Source organism: Pseudophryne corroboree, chromosome 5 (genome assembly GCF_028390025.1).
Source record: "Pseudophryne corroboree isolate aPseCor3 chromosome 5, aPseCor3.hap2, whole genome shotgun sequence".
NCBI lineage: Eukaryota > Metazoa > Chordata > Amphibia > Anura > Myobatrachidae > Pseudophryne > Pseudophryne corroboree.
This window is the reverse complement of record NC_086448.1, coordinates 772,196,233-772,215,860: the sequence shown is the minus strand read 5'-3', so window position 1 is coordinate 772,215,860 and position 19,628 is coordinate 772,196,233. Positions and strand designations below refer to the sequence as shown.

The window sequence follows — 19,628 nt, the reverse complement described above, 5'->3', positions numbered from 1 at the left end:
GCACAGCTTAATTTATTATACACTTCTGATGATATAAGTCCCTCACCCTTGGCCTCCATTAATATGGAGTCAAGTTCGGTCTTAAAGGCCGTGGTGGGGTCGCCATCTAAAGCTAAGTATGTATCACCATCAGACAATAGCCGGTTGCATTCCATAATATAATCCGTCGTGTTCATCACTACAATGGCACCCCCCTTATCCGCCCCCCTGATGATGATGTCCTGCCTGTCCCTGAGAGACTTAAGTGCAAGATTTTCATCTTTGGTAAGGTTCTTATACATCATCGGGGCTGGTTCATCCTGTAGAGAGTCCATCATACGTGTGAAAGTTCTGATAGAAGGATGTTGTGACACGGGATCAAATTGCGAAGCTTGTCCCAATTTCCTGATCTGTGGCTTCAAGGCACTCTCCGTAAATTTCTCAGTGGGTTTGCCAAAATACTCCTTTAATTTTAATAACCTGTTAAACTTGTATGTCTCCACCTTCCATCCAAATTTGCTCGGGGCATTGGTGGGTATATAAGAGAGGCCCTTACTGAGCACTGATGTTTCTGCTGGGGAAAGAGGGGAGGAGGACAGATTGAAAATTAAGTCCGGTGCGACCGGGGGGGTCTTCCGCCCCGTCTGCCTCCTCGACTGGCCGCCCCTCCTTGTGGATTTTTTCTTTTTCCCGAGGCCACTGCCCGGGTAACGGCCCCTAAAGGGACTTCCTTCGTGATGGAAACTGTGTCAGAGGCGACTGTGTCATCAGTGTCACTGGCTGATGTACTTTGTTGATGTCTCGCTGTTCTCCATCTGCGTCCCCGGCCTGGGCGTGCGCCTCCTTGATTACTGGTGGTGTTAGCTAGCCATGTGTAGACTCTGTGCTGTTCGTAGTCAGCCTGTACCTTGCGTAATTTTTCTTTTTTGTATTTAGTAAGTTCAATTCTATATGTGTCCACCTGTGACTTCAGTTTTTCCAGCCAGTTTACGGATTTATCCTCTACCAGCGTCTTTAGATGTTTTTCTTCAAATGAGCGCAATTTTTCCTTTGTAAGATTGACTTCCCGGGTGGACTCCTCTATGACGAGCAGCATCAGGTCCATTGCGCACTTGTTCAGGACCGAAATCCATCGTTTGCAGAACGAAGCATTGTACCGCCCAATGGTGGGGGTGTTCTGTACACGAAAACCTCTCGGAATTTGCTTATTTCTGAAATAATCAGAAAGGGTCTTTCCGTGATACATAAAATCAATCTCCCGTTTACGTAGTTTAAATAGCTCACGAAACAGTTCATCATTTGTAACAGTGGAGTCCTCGCATGGATCACCCTCTTTAATGAGTATAAGTTCAGCTTCAATGTCCGAGAAGCTTAGTGTGTCGTAATTCTCACACTGTAATACGTAGGATAAGGGGTCACCTGGATCACCCTCTTTGGTAGCCATGTGCGTTATTGGTTAATACACACTGTACTGGGTGTCTGCTGTAGCTATGGCGAGCTTCCTTATGCAGGTACCCAGTGTGTGATACAGCCTCTAGTTTCCAAACCACCGTGCAGTGTGGAAAGCTGTGTTTCTGAATCCAATGAGTATGGTAAAAATAGGGAGGTGACCTTGACTGAGGTGGGTCCGCTGGGTCATGCAGTGCAGAATCCCACCAATCTATACTCCTCTTTACAGCCCGGCACTCTCTCTCCTCCTGGGAATTTGCTCCGGTGCCCTCCTCATGCATTGACCAGTGGGCTGCTGAGCTTGATAATGATCTGGGTGATCTGATCGGTGACACACTAGGAAAGAGGGTGGTCTGGCGCTAGAACATTGCATGCTATGAGTGGTGAAATATGTTTACACAATAATGTTACAGATATATTGTTAGTAGCGATTTGCAGGACCCAGAAGTTGATACAGAATCTATTTTAATCTATTTTATTACATTTTATTCTCATCACGCTTCACACTGGATTATTTACAACCAGTGTGTCTGATATGGGCACTATTTATTACACTTGGTATATAACTGACAGTTTGCATATGTATATGATTATGTTTTTTCAGCCCTCATGTGAGATTGGGCTGCACGAAATGGTGTTGGGAATTTTCACTGTATTGTTTTCATTGACATGTTTCCATGCCAACAGCCGCTGCAGGACGCCGTCTGGCTACGTGGTGACGCAGCTTCCGCAAACAGGGGAGTCACGTGACCGGAAGTTCGGGACCCGGAGCCGCGGGCGGCGCCTTCGCACCGGAGGCTGGCGTTTCACGGATGGGGTGAGTTTTTTAAGTTGGCATTGTACATTACACTTGTTTTGTGTTTCCTGAAGACGGGGGTCCGTCCCCCGAAACGTTGAAATAAACACGGGTCGGTTTTTCACTTGATACTGAAGACTCTGAGTGCCGCCTCCTTTCTGTACATATATATATATATATATATATACTGTGTCAGCCCGGCAGTATAAATGTGCTTCGTTGCCCTCCTTGTAATATGGATACAATTTGCAGCACGGATGGTGTAATGATTAGCATTACTGCCTAACAGCACAGAGGTCGTGTGTTCAATTCCCACCTCGGCCCTAACTGTGCGGAGTTTGTATATTCTCCCCGTGCTTGCGTCACAATCCAAAAATATACTGGTAGGTTAATTGGCTCCCAACAAAAAATTAACCCTAGTGTGAATGTGTGTTCATGTATATGTGGTAGGGAATATAGGGGGTCATTCCGAGTTGTTTGCTCGTTATTTTTTTCTCGCAACGGAGCGATTAGTCGCTAATGCGCATGCGCAATGTCCGCAGTGCGACTGCGCCAAGTAAATTTGCTATGCAGTTAGGTATTTTACTCACGGCATTACGAGGTTTTTTCTTCGTTCTGGTGATCGTAATGTGATTGACAGGAAGTGGGTGTTTCTGGGCGGAAACTGGCCGCTTTATGGGAGTGTGTGAAAAAACGCAGCCGTTTCTGGGAAAAACGCGGGAGTGGCTGGAGAAACGGAGGAGTGTCTGGGAGAACGCTGGGTGTGTTTGTGACGTCAAACCAGGAACGAAACTGACTGAACTGATCGCAGATGCCGAGTAAGTCTGGAGCTACTCAGAAACTGCTAAGAAGTGTCTATTCGCAATTCTGCTAATCTTTCGTTCACAATTTTGATAAGCTAAGATTCACTCCCAGTAGGCGGCGGCTTAGCGTGTGCAAAGCTGCTAAAAGCAGCTTGCGAGCGAACAACTCGGAATGACCCCCATAGAGTGTAAGCTCCACTGGGTCAGGGACTGATATGAATGGCCAAATATTCTCTGTACAGCGCTGCAGAACATGTGTGTGTTATATGTGTGTGTATACTGTATATTCGGCTAAGTGGCGACATTTCAGGACTTCCGTCCTTTTTTCAAGGCAGAACACAATCAAATGTGCAACATCTTAAGTAGACCTGCAACTGGCGTTTTCTGGTATGCCGAATGAGGACAAACCCCGTCGGTGAAAATACCTCATTAAGACAGTTTGTGGCCAGTAAATCATGAAACTGTTGAGTGTAATAATTTAGGCGTTGAGTCTAGTTTGCCTAACCAATGTAAATGTTATTACATTTAGGCTGTGCATATGATATTGTAATTTAAACAGTGGCGTAACTACTGCCCCCGCAGCCCTCGCGGTGGCTTGGGGGCGAGGGGCTGCGGGGGCGCCACTGACAGAACAGATTGACATGCGGACGAGCGTCCGCATGTCAATCTGTGGTCTCTTCCCTCCGCCGCTGAGCCGCCCTGTAAGGAGGGACACGGAGCGCACATCACGCGCCCCCCTGTGTCCCTCCTGGCTTTCCCCCGGCCGGTCTAATAAAGGAAGTGCCGGTCGTGAGCTCTGATTGGCTCACGAACCGGCACTTCCTTTATTAGACCGGCCGGGGGAGAGCCAGGAGGGACATTGGAGAGGCGCGCTATGCGCTCTGTGTCCCTCCAACACAAAGGAGGGGGAGGGGAAGCAGGCACTGGCGGGGGGGGCATATACCTGATACTGGGGGCATATACCTGGCACTGGGGGCATATACCTGGCACTGGGGGGGGCATATACCTGGCACTGTGGGGGAATATCTGGCACTGGGGGCATATACCTGGCACTGGGGGGGAAGCAGGCACTGTGGGGGAATATCTGGCACTGGGGGGGCATATTCCTGGCACTGGGGGCACATACCTGGCACTGTGGGGGAATACCTGGCACTGGGGGCATATACCTGGCACTGGGGGGGAATACCTGGCACTGGGGGGGCATATACCTGGCACTGGGGGGAGGAATATCTGGCACTGGGGGCATATACCTGGCACTGGGGGGGAATATCTGGCACTGGGGGGGAAGCAGGCACTGTGGGGGAATATCTGGCACTGGGGGGGGGCATATACCTGGCACTGGGGGCATATACCTGGCACTGTGGGGGAAGATCTGGCACTGGGGGCATATACCTGGCACTGGGGGGAATATCTGGCACTGGGGGCATATACCTGGCACTGTGGGGGAAGATCTGGCACTGGGGGCATATACCTGGCACTGTGGGGGAAGATCTGGCACTGGGGGCATATACCTGGCACTGTGGGGGAAGATCTGGCACTGGGGGCATATACCAGGCACTGTGGGGGAATATCTGGCACTGGGGGCATATACCTGGCACTGTGGGGGAATATTTGGCACTGGGGGGAGCAGGCACTGAGGGGGCATATGTGGCACTGTGGGGGAATATCTGACACTGGGGGCATATACCTGGCACTGTGGGGGAATATCTGGCACTGGGTGCATATACCTGGCACTGTGGGGGAATATCTGGCACTGGGAGCATATGTGGCACTGGGAGCACGGCCCTAGCAACAAGCACTACCCCCTAGCAACGAGCATGACACCCAGTGCATGAAACCCCTGGCAACGAGCATGACACCCTGAGCATGAAAACCCCTGGCACCGTGCATGGAACCAAGAGCATGAAACCCCTGGCAACGAGAAGGTAATTTAAAAGTAATTGGAAGCCTTACTGTAGAACTTAATGTGTAATGGGCATTACGGTGTGAGGTATACTATATCACGGGCATTGTGTGGTATGTGGTATAATGTCTCAGGGTCACTGCAGTGTTTGGCATAATGTATCACGGACATTGCGGTGTGTGTCATAATGTGTCAGGCATTACGGTGTGTTGTATACTATATCACGGGCATTGTGGTATGTGGTATAATGTCTCAGGATCATTGTGGTGTGTGTCATAATGTGTCACAGACATTGTATGTGCTATAATGTATCAGGGGCATTGCAGTGTGTAGCATAATGTATAACGGGCATTGCGATTCCTGTCATAATGTGTCACAGGCATTACGGTGTGTGGCATAATGTGTCGGGGGCATTATGGTGTGTGCATATTGTGTCATGTGCATTATTGTGCGTGGAATAATGTCTAAGGGCCATTGCAGTATGTGGCATAATGTATACTGGGCATTACTATAAGGAGGAAAAATGACAAATAATGTAAGGGGCATGAATCAGGATTATTTTTCTTTCCTGTGGTGGCTAACGTCTGGGCGTGCAGGTTGCAAAACTGGGGTATAAGGTAGTCTTTTCCTGCAATACCACGCCCCTTTACGCGAAGCCATGCCCATGTCAATGAAGCCACACCCCTTTTTGGCGGCGCGCGCCTGAGGCGCGCGCATATTTGTCCCTTTACTAGTGCCAAATATGGGGGGGGGGGGGGGCGCAAAAGGATTTTTTGGCTTGGGGGAGAAAAATTTCTAGTTACGCCACTGAATTTAAAGGTATGATATTAATTTTGTTAGCTGTTTATGTCACTACTATTGCCATTGCTTTCAGTGATATACAGGAATTATGATTTACAAGTAAAACTAGTACTAGTACATTACTAAGGGTTCTGTGTGGTGTGATACAGGAGGAGGATCATGGGGGGGTGACACCATGAGTTACCACACCGGGTGACACCAACCCTAGTGACGCCTCTGGAGGTATGCTATTCAGTGGAGACAGGGTGACTGGGGGCATGCCAACAGCTCAGTGATGGCAAAGGGGTGGCGTGACTCGCGATCGTGGCAGTGCTGCTAGGCCATGCCCCCTTTTGAATATGTTGGGAGGTATGCATCTCTGTTATCTAAATGTCACCTAATAGCAGCAACGTTTCTCCCACAAATCGGATGACTTTGTCTCACCAGCTCAGATCTCAGCAGGTATGTAACTTCCCCTCCAGAGGCTAGGCACAGCTTACACTGGAACCACTGAAACAGGCTGTGGCACTGCAAGTCCCAGTCACTCGTGTGCTGCAGCATGTCTAAAACCTTTCCCTACTGTACTTCTCTGCAGGAGCAACACTATTGGCACACACTCCCTAACTGCTAATGGCGGCCCACTTTTCTCTAACTGCTCCTCTATTTTAAAAAACATTTTTTTTAATCAACTTTATTTAAAATGGCACTGGCCATTTCCAGTGGTGTAGCTGGCTACTGAAACGAGGAGTAGTTGGAAATTGGAAAATTAGTCACGTCAGGACTAGAGATGAGCGCCTGAAATTTTTCGGGTTTTGTGTTTTGGTTTTGGGTTCGGTTCCGCGGCCGTGTTTTGGGTTCGAACGCGTTTTGGCAAAACCTCACCGAATTTTTTTTGTCGGATTCGGGTGTGTTTTGGATTCGGGTGTTTTTTTCAAAAAACACTAAAAAACAGCTTAAATCATAGAATTTGGGGGTCATTTTGATCCCAAAGTATTATTAACCTCAAAAACCATAATTTACACTCATTTTCAGTCTATTCTGAATACCTCACACCTCACAATATTATTTTTAGTCCTAAAATTTGCACCGAGGTCGATGTGTGAGTAAGATAAGCGACCCTAGTGGCCGACACAAACACCGGGCCCATCTAGGAGTGGCACTGCAGTGTCACGCAGGATGTCCCTTCCAAAAAACCCTCCCCAAACAGCACATGACGCAAAGAAAAAAAGAGGCGCAATGAGGTAGCTGTGTGAGTAAGATTAGCGACCCTAGTGGCCGACACAAACACCGGGCCCATCTAGGAGTGGCACTGCAGTGTCACGCAGGATGGCCCTTCCAAAAAACCCTCCCCAAACAGCACATGACGCAAAGAAAAAAAGAGGCGCAATGAGGTAGCTGTGTGAGTAAGATTAGCGACCCTAGTGGCCGACACAAACACCGGGCCCATCTAGGAGTGGCACTGCAGTGTCACGCAGGATGTCCCTTCCAAAAAACCCTCCCCAAACAGCACATGACGCAAAGAAAAAAAGAGGCGCAATGAGGTAGCTGTGTGAGTAAGATTAGCGACCCTAGTGGCCGACACAAACACCGGGCCCATCTAGGAGTGGCACTGCAGTGTCACGCAGGATGTCCCTTCCAAAAAACCCTCCCCAAACAGCACATGACGCAAAGAAAAAAAGAGGCGCAATGAGGTAGCTGACTGTGTGAGTAAGATTAGCGACCCTAGTGGCCGACACAAACACCGGGCCCATTTAGGAGTGGCACTGCAGTGTCACGCAGGATGTCCCTTCCAAAAAACCCTCCCCAATCAGCACATGATGCAAAGAAAAAGGTTAGGTGGTATTCAATTATGGACGGACTGCCTGCCGAGTGCAGACACAGAGGTAGCCACAGCCGTGAACTACCGTACTGTACTGTGTCTGCTGCTAATATAGACTGGTTGATAAAGAGATGTCGTAGTAGTATGTATGTATAAAGAAGAAAAAAAAACCACGGTTAGGTGGTATACAATTATGGACGGACTGCCTGCCGAGTGCAGACACAGAGGTAGCCACAGCCGTGAACTACCGTACTGTGTCTGCTGCGACTGGATGATAAATGATATAAAAAATATATATATATCACTACTGCAGCCGGACAGGTATATATTATATATTATATAATGACGGACCTGCTGGACACTGTCTGTCAGCAGAATGAGTTTTATTTTTATAGAATAAAAAAAACAACAACAACACACAAGTGAAGTCACACGACGAGTGTTTAACTTTTTCAGGCAATCACAATATAAGTATACTACTAACTATACTGGTGGTCAGTGTGGTCAGGTCACTGGTCAGTCACACTGGCAGTGGCACTCCTGCAGCAAAAGTGTGCACTGTTTAATTTTAATATAATATTATGTACTCCTGGCTCCTGCTATAACCTATAACTGGCACTGCAGTGCTCCCCAGTCTCCCCCACAATTATAAGCTGTGTGAGCTGAGCAGTCAGACAGATATATAATATATATAGATGATGCAGCACACTGGGCTGAGCCTGAGCAGTGCACACAGATATGGTATGTGACTGAGTCACTGTGTGTATCGCTTTTTTCAGGCAGAGAACGGATATATTAAATAAACTGCACTGTCTGGTGGTCACTCACTATATAATATTATGTACTCCTGGCTCCTGCTATAACCTATAACTGGCACTGCAGTGCTCCCCAGTCTCCCCCACAATTATAAGCTGTGTGAGCTGAGCAGTCAGACAGATATATAATATATATAGATGATGCAGCACACTGGGCTGAGCCTGAGCAGTGCACACAGATATGGTATGTGACTGAGTCACTGTGTGTATCGCTTTTTTCAGGCAGAGAACGGATATATTAAATAAACTGCACTGTCTGGTGGTCACTCACTAGTAAACTCTCTGCACTCTCTACACTTCTACAGTACTCCTCCTAGTCCTAAGCTCCAGTAAATCTCTCTCTCTTATAATCTAAATGGAGAGGACGCCAGCCACGTCCTCTCACTATCAATCTCAATGCACGTGTGAAAATGGCGGCGACGCGCGGCTCCTTATATAGAATCCGAGTCTCGCGAGAATCCGACAGCGTCATGATGACGTTCGGGCGCGCTCGGGTTAACCGAGCAAGGCGGGAGGATCCGAGTCTGCTCGGACCCGTGAAAAAAACCATGAAGTTCGGGCGGGTTCGGATTCAGAGAAACCGAACCCGCTCATCTCTAGTCAGGACCTGGTGTTTCAAAATCCAAATATCAACATGTAACTACCAAGGATGTGCAGTCAGGATAGGCAAGAGGCAGAGCTTACCCTGTCAAACTCCTGAGATTTTATGTTAAAATTATTAGAATAATACAAAGAAGATATTTACAATATAAACATCTTCTTTGTTTAGTGTAATCCGTTTTATATTAACACTCAGCAGCTGTGTGGAGATCACTGGAGCTGCAGGGATATGAGATATGAGAGATGAGGCAGCAGCAGCTCTACCTCGGTTCTACAGTCAGACACTGCTTTGCAGGGATGGAGGCGGGGCCACACCTGGGGCAGTAATGCTGCACAGAAAGGGAGCTAATAGGAGCATGCCTCTCAGTGTGGGGGCGGGCTTTGTGGATTTATGGACAGTTGGATGTGTCATGTGAAGTGCACTGTTGTCGGAGCTCAGTCAGCAGCAGCAAGAGAAGACACAGGGATGCAAGTAGGAGACTCAATGGACACTGTAGCTTAGTGTAGTGAGGAGAGAGTTACAGTGAGTAGAAGGTGAGACAGGCCCCCAGCATTAAGACCGTTCCACATGTGTGCCTCCCCAGTCATTCAACTCACTGCTAATTATATTATTTGCGTCCAAATGACAGATGTGCCCTCATACACTGAGGCTTCAGTTACGCCAAACAGCTCTTCTCCGAGTGTCAGGTCCTGAGCCATTCATTTCAGCTGAAAATGTCCGTATTATGTGCACAAATAAAACAGCTGGAAGCAACAAAACTGCTTTGCTAGATTGTTGTACTGATCAATTTGATGTGCGACATTTGTACATCTCTGTGCAACTGAGTCTAGTGCTCCGATGCAGCGGCCGCAGGTTTTTCTCACGCCAAATTGTTCTGTTCTTCATCTGCAACTTTGTAATTGTTTAAAACGAATTGCTGAGCTGCTCACAGCCCAGTGTCTCTAATACACTTTGGCCTAAATGTATTAAGCCTTAAAGAAGTGATAAAGTGGAGACAGATAAAGGGATCTATTCATGAAGCAGTGAAAAGTGTGGAGAAGTGAGCAAGTGGAGAAGTTGCCCATGGCAACCAATCAGCATTGACGTAACATTTATAATTTGCATACTATACAATTGTACGGAGCAGCTGATTGGTTGCCATGGGCAACTTCTCCACTGGCTCACTTCTTCACTGCTTCATTAATAGACCCCAAAGAGTGATAACTGACCAGTCAACCAGCTCCTAACTGTCATTTTTCAAACACAGCCTGTGACATAGTATTTAGGAAGCTGATTGGCTGGTACTTTATCACTCTTTATCCATCTCCACTTTATCACTTTTTGAGTCTTAATACATTTGGGCCTTTGAGTAGTGTTTCCCTGAATTTGCAAAGAAAATACGGTACCCAGCACCCCTCTGAGTGGCCCTCAGCAATGAATAGCTCCCACCAACTTTTAAATGATTAACACCTAACACATCATTAAATTAACAGCATAGCCCCGACCCCCTTTACATTACATGTTTAACTCCCACCACACTAATAAATAAATAAATAACCCAGCCCCTACCCCATTACATTAAAGAGGCTCTGTCTTCCCTCCACTCTTACTATATGTCATCCAGCATTCCAGCAGAGGAGATAGAGTTGCTGCTGCTGCCTGGCCCTTACTGGTCCTCCTGCTGCATCCCAGACCACCAGAAGTTCCAGGGCAGGAACCTAACTGGCTGAGGGGAGCTGCTTGCTAGATCAGTGCTTCTCATATCCAACAGTGCATGTTTTCCATATCTCTTTACTGGATCACAGGTGTATTCATTGCTGACTGACACGTTTAAAAAAATCCACAGATGTTGCTAATTATTTTACACTAGGTGCTTCATCGTGCCCTACGGGCGCTCTTCACACCGTCGGGAGGGGCTACGCCCCTTTGCCCCTGCACGCCTTTCTGGGGTTCAATATTGTATTATATGGAGTATTACCTGCGTTGCTAGTTTTGGTAGTGGTTAAATATTGGAGGAGGAAAGGGCGTCCGATGGTGAAGGGGGCGTAGGCGCTTGCGACGGTGTGACCAGCGCCTGTGTAAGAGGTGCGGCGGAGCGTGTGGTGGTGCCTGCTGCCGTGCAGGTGTAGCTTCGGTACTCACCAGGCGCCGCTCTCTCTCACCTTCAGGTACCGGAACCTTCAACGGACCTGGCAATCTTCAGTCAGATCCGGACACGGTGATTCCCTCTCGGAGCTGACCGACGAACGAGCTGAGGAGAAAATGGTCTACCTTAAGGGAGGCATCTACCCTTCTTCCACCGGAAGAGGGGATACCCCAGGGGTGACAGCGACCTTCACCGGTTGGGTGAAAGGTCATCACTGGCACAAAGCCTCAGCCACCCAGATTTCACACACTCGCACTCTCGCACGTAGTGTGATGAAGGGGATTCTCACATCCGTGAGCAATCCCTATTCCGGCGCTCGGGGACAGACAAGGGACAAACGCACACAGATGCCACTCACCACTCACCGTCAGTTCCGCACTGCGAACGTCTTCTTCTCTTACAGGTCCCTGTAAGGAGGCAAACAAACAAGCAAACAGCCGTGCAGGGCCTAACTCTAACCTAGTGTCACACCCTATACTAACTACAACGGCAGAGCCCTCAAACTAGCTCTGTGGGTGTGGTGCAACAAAACTAAACACACTTAACAGCTCATACTTTGCCCCGCACGGTAACAACATACATCACGATACACAGTGTACACAACTACCACGGTGCTGTCCCTTTAGGTACCCGACTCAGAACACCCGGTAGTGGGGGCCGCACAGCTCACCCACCTCCCGTACTCTCTTCCCAGGGCTCAGGCCGAGCGGGCCTGCCTAAACACCTTGGGGTGGACTGGGCCTAGTGCCCAGCGCCACCTCTATTCACTTCGGGGGAACCGCTTATTTATTGGGCCTAGCGCCCCCTATTAGCACACGGACCCGAGGCCCGACATTACCCACGGGCCTATCGCCCGCCTAACTCGTCGCCCATTGGGTGACCTGGGCCTAGTGCCCAGGGTCACCTTATGCTAACCTAATTGGCCAAAAATACACTAGGGCCTAATGCCCTCTAATGTCCCCACAGGCCTATCGCCTGGATTGCCGCTCGAGCCTAATGCCCGCCTACTGCGCCATTTAGGCGGCTTGGGCCTAACGCCCAAACCACCGAATCAGATGGTGACCCCCAAACTCCTATCTGCGCAACAGGCCTAGTGCCTGAACTGTGCCCCCGGGCCTATTGCCCGTCCCTGATGGTCTAGGGAGGAAAAGGGGAGGGGGTGAGCGTAGCCTCACTGAGGCCTCACCTGATCCAGGGATCTCCGGCGCCCTCTTCTGCCGCTGACCCGTCCTGGCCAGCGGCGCCGCCTCCGCTCCTCAGCGTCCAGCCGCCGCTGGACATCTTCCTCCTGCAGGCCGACGTCTTCTGGCCTCTTCAGCGGCCACCGGAGCTCCTCTTCACACGGCCGTCTTCTACTCCTCGCGGCGTCTTCTCCCGCGCTCTTCCGCGCGCGCGGTCACTTCGGCTCCCGCCCGACGTCTCACGTCAAACGCCGGGGGCGGGGCCTATGACGCGGCGAGCGCCGATTGGCTCGCCGCGCCCATCTCCGATTGGCCGCCGCTCCGGGAGCCGCGATTGGCTCCCGGAGGGCGCCAACATTTGAAAGCCTCCGCAGCCGACAGCCTGGTGCAGGGAAACATCCGATCCCTGCACCAGAAACCCGCCGCCGCCACACACTGACAGGCGCTGGGGACAGACAAGCTGCCTCAGCGCTGCCCACAGCCAGGAACTGCAGGGGATGCAGATCCCCTGCACCCTGCCGGTCCGATGTGCCCTGGGACACGGGGCACATCTCCACACCTGCAGGGCACAATGTGTAGAATGTAGCGGGTGCGGGGGGGACCGCGGATGAGGCAGGGAGTCTGTAGATGCTGCGGGTGGAGGGATGGGGGAATGGGGGGGGCGGTAGGGAGCGGATACAGAGACGCAGGGCAGTAGGGAGGGGACACAGACACGCAGGGCGGTAGGAAGGGGACACAGACACACATGGCGGGGACCAACAGAGGTAGAGAGGGGACACAGACGCAGGGCGGTAGGGAGGGGACACATAGATGCAGGGCGGTAGGGAGGGGACACAGAGACGCAGGGCGGTAGGAAGGGGACACAGAGCGGTAGGAAGGGGACACATAGACGCAGGGCGGTAGGAAGGGGACACAGACGCAGGGCGGTAGGAAGGGGACGCAGGACGGTAGGGAAGGGACAGGACACGCAGGGCGGGGACCAACAGAGGCAGGGCGGGGACACACAGACGCAGGGCAGTAGGGAGGGGACACAGACGCAGGGCGGTAGGGAGGGGACACAGACGCAGGGCGGTAGGGAGGGGACACAGAGACGCAGGGCGGTAGGGAGGGGACAGGACACGCAAGGCGGGGACCAATAGAGGCAGGGCGGGGATACAGATACGCGGGGCGGCAGGGCGGTAGGAAGGGGACACACCGCCGCAGGGTGGTAGTAAGGGGACACACCGACGCAGGCCGGGGATGCAGAGACGCAGGGCGGTAGGGAGGGGATACGGAGACGCGGGAAAGCAGGCAGGGAGGGGATACAGAGAGGAGGGCAGTAGGGAGGGGAAACAGAGAGGCGGGGTGGTAGGGAGGGGATAGAGAGAGGCGGGGCGGTAGTGAGGGTATACAGAGAGGCCGGGCGGTACGAGAGGGGATACAGAGAGGCGGGGCAGTGGGGGGGAACACACCGAGGCGGGGCGATAGGAGGGGGACAGACCGAGGCAGGGGGGGGGGACAGCGATGCGGGGAGGCAGGGGGGGGACACACCAAGGAGGGCAGTAGGGAGGGGCTACAGAGGGGGGAGGCAGGGGGGGACACACCGACGCGGGGAGGCAGGGGGGGACAGACCGACGCGGGGAGGCAGGGGGGGACACCGACGCGAGGAGGCAGGGGGGGACACACCGACGCGGGGAGGCAGGGGGGGACACCGACGCGAGGAGGCAGGGGGGGACACACCGACGCGGGGAGGCAGGGCGAGGGACACAGCGACGCAGGGCGGCAGGGGGAGGGACACAGCATCGCGGGGCGGCAGGGGGAGGGACACAGTGACACGGGGCGGCAGGGGGAGGGACACAGCGACGCGGGGCGGCACACCGACGCGGCAGGGGGGGACACAGAAGAGACGCGGGGCGGCAGGGAGGGGACGCGGAGAGGCAGGGCGGCAGGGAGGGGACGCGGAGATACGGGGCGGCAGGGAGGGGACGCGGAGACACGGGGCGGCAGGGAGGGGACACGGGGCGGCAGGGAGGGGACGCGGGGACACGGGGCGGCAGGGAGGGGACGCGGAGATACGGGGCGGCAGGGAGGGGACGCGGGGCGGCAGGGAGGAGACGCAGAGACGCGGTTAGGGGATGCGGAGACGTGGGGCAGTAGGGAGGGGACGCGGGGCAGCAGGGAGGGGACGCGGAGAGGCAGGGAGGGGACGGGGAGAGGCGGGGTGTCAGGTAGGGGACGGGGAGACGTGGGGCAGCAGGGAGGGGACACGGAGATGCGGGGTGGCAGGGAGGGGACGGGGAGAGGCGGGGCGGCAGGGAGGGGATGTGGAGACGTGGGGCGGCGAGGGGACGCAGAGAGGCTGGGCGGCAGGGATGGGACGCGGGGCGGCAGGAAGGGAATGCGGAGAGGCAGGGCGGCAGTGAGGGGACACGGGGCGGTGGGGTAGACACACACCGGCGCGGGATGGCAGTGGGGGGCACACCGACACAGGGCAGCAGGGGGGGCACACCAACGCAGGGCGGCACACCGACGCGGGCGGCAGGGAGGGGACACAGAAGAGACGCGGGGCGGCAGGGAGGGGATGCAGAGAGGTGGGGTGGCAGGGATGGGACGCGGGGCGGCAGGAAGGGAATGTGGAGAGGCGGGGCGGCAGTGAGGGGACACGGGGCGGCGGGGGGGACACACACCGGCGCGGGTGGCAGTGGGGGGCACACCGACACAGGGCAGCAGGGGGGGCACACCAACGCAGGGCGGCACACCGATGCGGGCGGCAGGGAGGGGACACAGAAGTGATGCGGGGCGGCAGGGAGGGGACACAGAAGAGACGCGGGGCGGCAGGGAGGGGATGCAGAGAGCTGGGGTGGCAGGGAGGGTATGCGGAGAGGCTGTGTGGCAGGGAGGGTACGCGGAGATACGGGGCGGCAGGGAGGGGACACGGAGACACGGGGCGGCAGGGAGGAGACGCGGAGAGGCGGTAGTAAGGGGACGCAGAGAGTGAGTGGCAGGGAGGGGATGCGGGGTGGCAGGGTGGGAATGCAGAGAGGCGGGGCAGCAGTGAGGGGATGCGGGGTGGGAGGGAGGAGACGCGGAGAGGCGGGCGGCAGGGAGGAGACGTGGGGAGGGGACGTAGAGACGCAGGGAGAGGACGCGGAGACGTGGGGCGGCAGGGAGGGACGCGGGGCAGCAGGGAGGGGATGCGGAGAGGCAGGGAGGGGACAGGGAGAGGCGGGGCGGCAGGTAGGGGACACAGAGACGTAGGGCAGCAGGGAGGGGACGCAGAGAGGCGGGGAGGGGACAGGGAGAGGCGGGCGGCAGGAAGGGGCCGCGGAGAGGCGGGGCGGCAGGGAGTGGACGCGGGGCGGCAGGTGGGACACACCGGGGCGGGGTGGCAGGGGCACACCGACGCGGGGCGGCAGGAGGGGGCACCGACGCAGGGCGGCAGGGGGGGCACCGACGCGGGGCGGCAGGGGGGGTACACAGAAGAGACGCGGGCGGCAGGGAGGGGATGCGGAGAGCCGGGGCAGCAGGGAGGGGACGCGGAGAGGCGGGCGGCAGGGAGGGGACGCAGAGATGCGGGACAGCAGGGAGGGGACGTGGAGACGCGGGGCGGTAGGGAAGGGACGCCGGGCGGCAGGGAGGAGACGCGGAGAGGCAGGGCAGCAGGGAGGGGATGCGGAGACGCGGGGCGGCACAGAGGGGACACAGAGAGGCGCGGTGGCAGGGAGGGGACACGGGGTGGCAGTGAGGAGATGCGGAGAGGCGGGCGGCAGGGAGCGGACGCGGGGCGGCAGGGAGCGGACGCGGGGCGGCAGGGAGCGGACGCGGGGCGGCAAGGAGGAGACGCGGGGCGGCACGGAGGAGACACGGGGCGGCACGGAGGAGACGCGGGGCGGCAGGGAAGGGACGGGGAGAGGTGGGGCGGCAGGGAGGGGACGCGGAGACGTGGGGCAGCAGGGAGGGGACGCGGAGAGGCAGGGAGGGGACGGGGATAGCCGGGCGGCAGGGAGGAGACGCGGAGAGGCAGGGCGGCAGGGAGGGGATGCGGAGACGCGGGGCGGCACGGAGGGGACACAGAGAGGCGCTGTGGCAGGGAGGGGACACAGGGTGGCAGGGAGGAGAAGCGGAGAGGCGGGCGGCAGGGAGCGGACGCGGGGCGGCAGGGAGGAGACGCGGGGCGGCAGGGAGGAAAACGCGGGGCGGCAGGGAAGGGACGGGGAGAGGTGGGGCGGCAGGGAGGGGATGCAGAGACGTGGGGCAGCAGGGAGGGGACGCGGAGAGGCAGGGAGGGGACAGGGAGAGGCGGGGCAGCAGGGAGGGGACACGGAGAGGCAGGGCGGCAGGGAGGGGACGCGGAGAGACGGGGCGGCAGGGAGGGGACACGGAGCGGCAGGGAGGGGACGCGGAGAGGCGGTGCGGCAGGGAGGGGATGCGGGGTGGCAGGGAGGGAATACGGAGAGGCGGGCGGCAGTGAGGGGACGTGGGGTGGCAGGGAGGAGACGCGGAGAAGCAGGGAGCAGACGCAGGGCGGCAGGGAGGAGACGCAGGGCGGCGGGGAGGGGACGCGGAGACGTGGGGTGGCAGGGAGGGGACGCGGAGAGGCAGGGAGGGGACGGGGAGAGGTGGGGCAGCAGGGAGGGGACACGGAGACGTGGGGCAGCAGGGAGAGGCAGGGAGGGGATGGGGAGAGGCGGGGCGGCAGGGAGGGGACGCAGAGAGGCAGGGCGGCAGGGAGGGAATACGGAGAGGCGGGGCGGCAGTGAGGGGACACGGAGCGGCAGGGAGGGGACGCTGAGAGGCTTGCGGCAGGGAGGGGTCGCAGGGCGGCAGGGAGGGAATGCGGACAGGCAGTGAGGGGACGCGGGGCGGCAGTGAGGGGACGCGTAGATGCGGGGTGGCAGGGAGGGGATGTGGAGAGGTGGGGCGGCAGGGAGGGGTTACAGGTAAAGTATGGGGGGCCTGGTGGATATGGGCAGTGGTGGAAGTGCTGACAGCGTGACCCCACATACCTAGGTATCTGGAGTTGCAGATCTCTGTCCTGGCCCCCAGTGCGCACCTGTCACTCTCAGTAAGACGCGCGCTGTCCGTGTCCCCGTCTCAGGCGGCAGGGCATGTCCTGTGGTATGCAGTGAGGGCCTCGGCTCTGGCGAGAGGCAGCGTTACGTGTGTGGAGGAGGTGGCGGGTCTCTGTACGCGGTGCAGGGAGGGCTGCGAAAGCTTCTCCTGCACCAGCCGTCCCTCGTGTATAGCGGCGGCAGTTGTTGTGCGTCAGCCAGGCGCCGCGGCCGGGGAGTGGGAGTCTGCTGATGGCCGAGGGGGTGAAGGACAGGCAGCAGTTGTTGTTGTTGCCGCGGCCGGGGAGTCGGAGTGTGCTGATGGCAGAGGGGGTGATGGACAGGCAGCAGGAGGAAGGACGCAGCACATGTGATGGGCTCTGTGACTCCGCCCAGCGTTAGAAATGCAGGCACAGAGTCACAGGGCAATTATATAGGAGATGTGATTCTGTGAGGAGACCTTGAAAACATGCACTGTTAGTGTGCCCTGGGGACTGGATTAGGGAAGCACTGTCCTAGGTCAGTGGTTCTTAACCTCGGTCCTCAAGTACCCCCAACAGTTCATGTTTTCTAGGTTACCTAGCAGTTGAATAGGTGTATTCATTACTCACTGACACATTATAAAAGACCCACAGGTGGAGCAAATTATTTCACTTGCAATCCTGTGAGGAGTCCTGGAAAACATGAACTGTTGGGGGTACTTGAGGACCGAGGTTGAGATCCACTGTCCTAGGTGACAATGCAGGACACTGCAGGTCAGTGTTAGAGATGAGCGCCTGAAATTTTTCGGGTTTTGTGTTTTGGTTTTGGGTTCGGTTCCGCGGCCGTGTTTTGGGTTCGACCGCGTTTTGGCAAAACCTCACCGAATTTTTTTTGTCGGATTCGGGTGTGTTTTGGATTCGGGTGTTTTTTTCAAAAAACCCTAAAAAACAGCTTAAATCATAGAATTTGGGGGTCATTTTGATCCCATATTATTATTAACCTCAAAAACCATAATTTCCACTCATTTTCAGTCTATTCTGAATACCTCACACCTCACAATATTATTTTTAGTCCTAAAATTTGCACCGAGGTCGCTGGATGACTAAGCTAAGCGACCCTAGTGGCCGACACAAAAACCTGGCCCATCTAGGAGTGGCACTGCAGTGTCACGCAGGATGTCCCTTCCAAAAAACCCTCCCCAAACAGCACATGACGCAAAGAAAAAAAGAGGCGCAATGAGGTAGCTGTGTGAGTAAGATTAGCGACCCTAGTGGCCGACACAAACACCGGGCCCATCTAGGAGTGGCACTGCAGTGTCACGCAGGATGGCCCTTCCAAAAAACACTCCCCAAACAGCACATGACGCAAAGAAAAAAAGAGGCGCAATGAGGTAGCTGACTGTGTGAGTAAGATAAGCGACCCTAGTGGCCGACACAAACACCGGGCCCATTTAGGAGTGGCACTGCAGTGTCACGCAGGATGTCCCTTCCAAAAAACCCTCCCCAAACAGCACATGACGCAAAGAAAAAAAGAGGCGCAATGAGGTAGCTGACTGTGTGAGTAAGATTAGCGACCGTAGTGGCCGACACAAACACCGGGCCCATTTAGGAGTGGCACTGCAGTGTCACGCAGGATGTCCCTTCCAAAAAACCCTCCCCAAACAGCACATGACGCAAAGAAAAAAAGAGGCGCAATGAGGTAGCTGACTGTGTGAGTAAGATAAGCGACCCTAGTGGCCGACACAAACACCGGGCCCATTTAGGAGTGGCACTGCAGTGTCACGCAGGATGTCCCTTCCAAAAAACCCTCCCCAAACAGCACATGACGCAAAGAAAAAAGAGGCACAATGAGGTAGCTGTGTGAGTAAGATTAGCGACCCTAGTGGCCGACACAAACACCGGGCCCATCTAGGAGTGGCACTGCAGTGTCACGCAGGATGGCCCTTCCAAAAAACACTCCCCAAACAGCACATGACGCAAAGAAAAAAAGAGGCGCAATGAGGTAGCTGACTGTGTGAGTAAGATAAGCGACCCTAGTGGCCGACACAAACACCGGGCCCATTTAGGAGTGGCACTGCAGTGTCACGCAGGATGTCCCTTCCAAAAAACCCTCCCCAAACAGCACATGACGCAAAGAAAAAAAGAGGCGCAATGAGGTAGCTGACTGTGTGAGTAAGATTAGCGACCGTAGTGGCCGACACAAACACCGGGCCCATTTAGGAGTGGCACTGCAGTGTCACGCAGGATGTCCCTTCCAAAAAACCCTCCCCAAACAGCACATGACGCAAAGAAAAAAAGAGGCGCAATGAGGTAGCTGACTGTGTGAGTAAGATAAGCGACCCTAGTGGCCGACACAAACACCGGGC

At 55.2% G+C, this 19,628-nt stretch overlaps 1 protein-coding gene across 1 annotated transcript in view; it reads left to right on the top strand.

The window, feature by feature from the left end:
* Positions 1 to 1,469: 1,469 nt before the first annotated feature.
* LOC134929680 (general transcription factor II-I repeat domain-containing protein 2A-like) overlaps positions 1,470 to 19,628 on the top strand; it is a 100,245-nt gene continuing 82,086 nt past the window's right edge. The window contains exons 1-2 of the mRNA XM_063925259.1: positions 1,470 to 1,490; positions 2,033 to 2,245. Coding sequence (XP_063781329.1) covers positions 1,470 to 1,490; positions 2,033 to 2,245 — 234 coding nt within the window. The remainder of the gene's footprint in view (positions 1,491 to 2,032; positions 2,246 to 19,628) is intronic.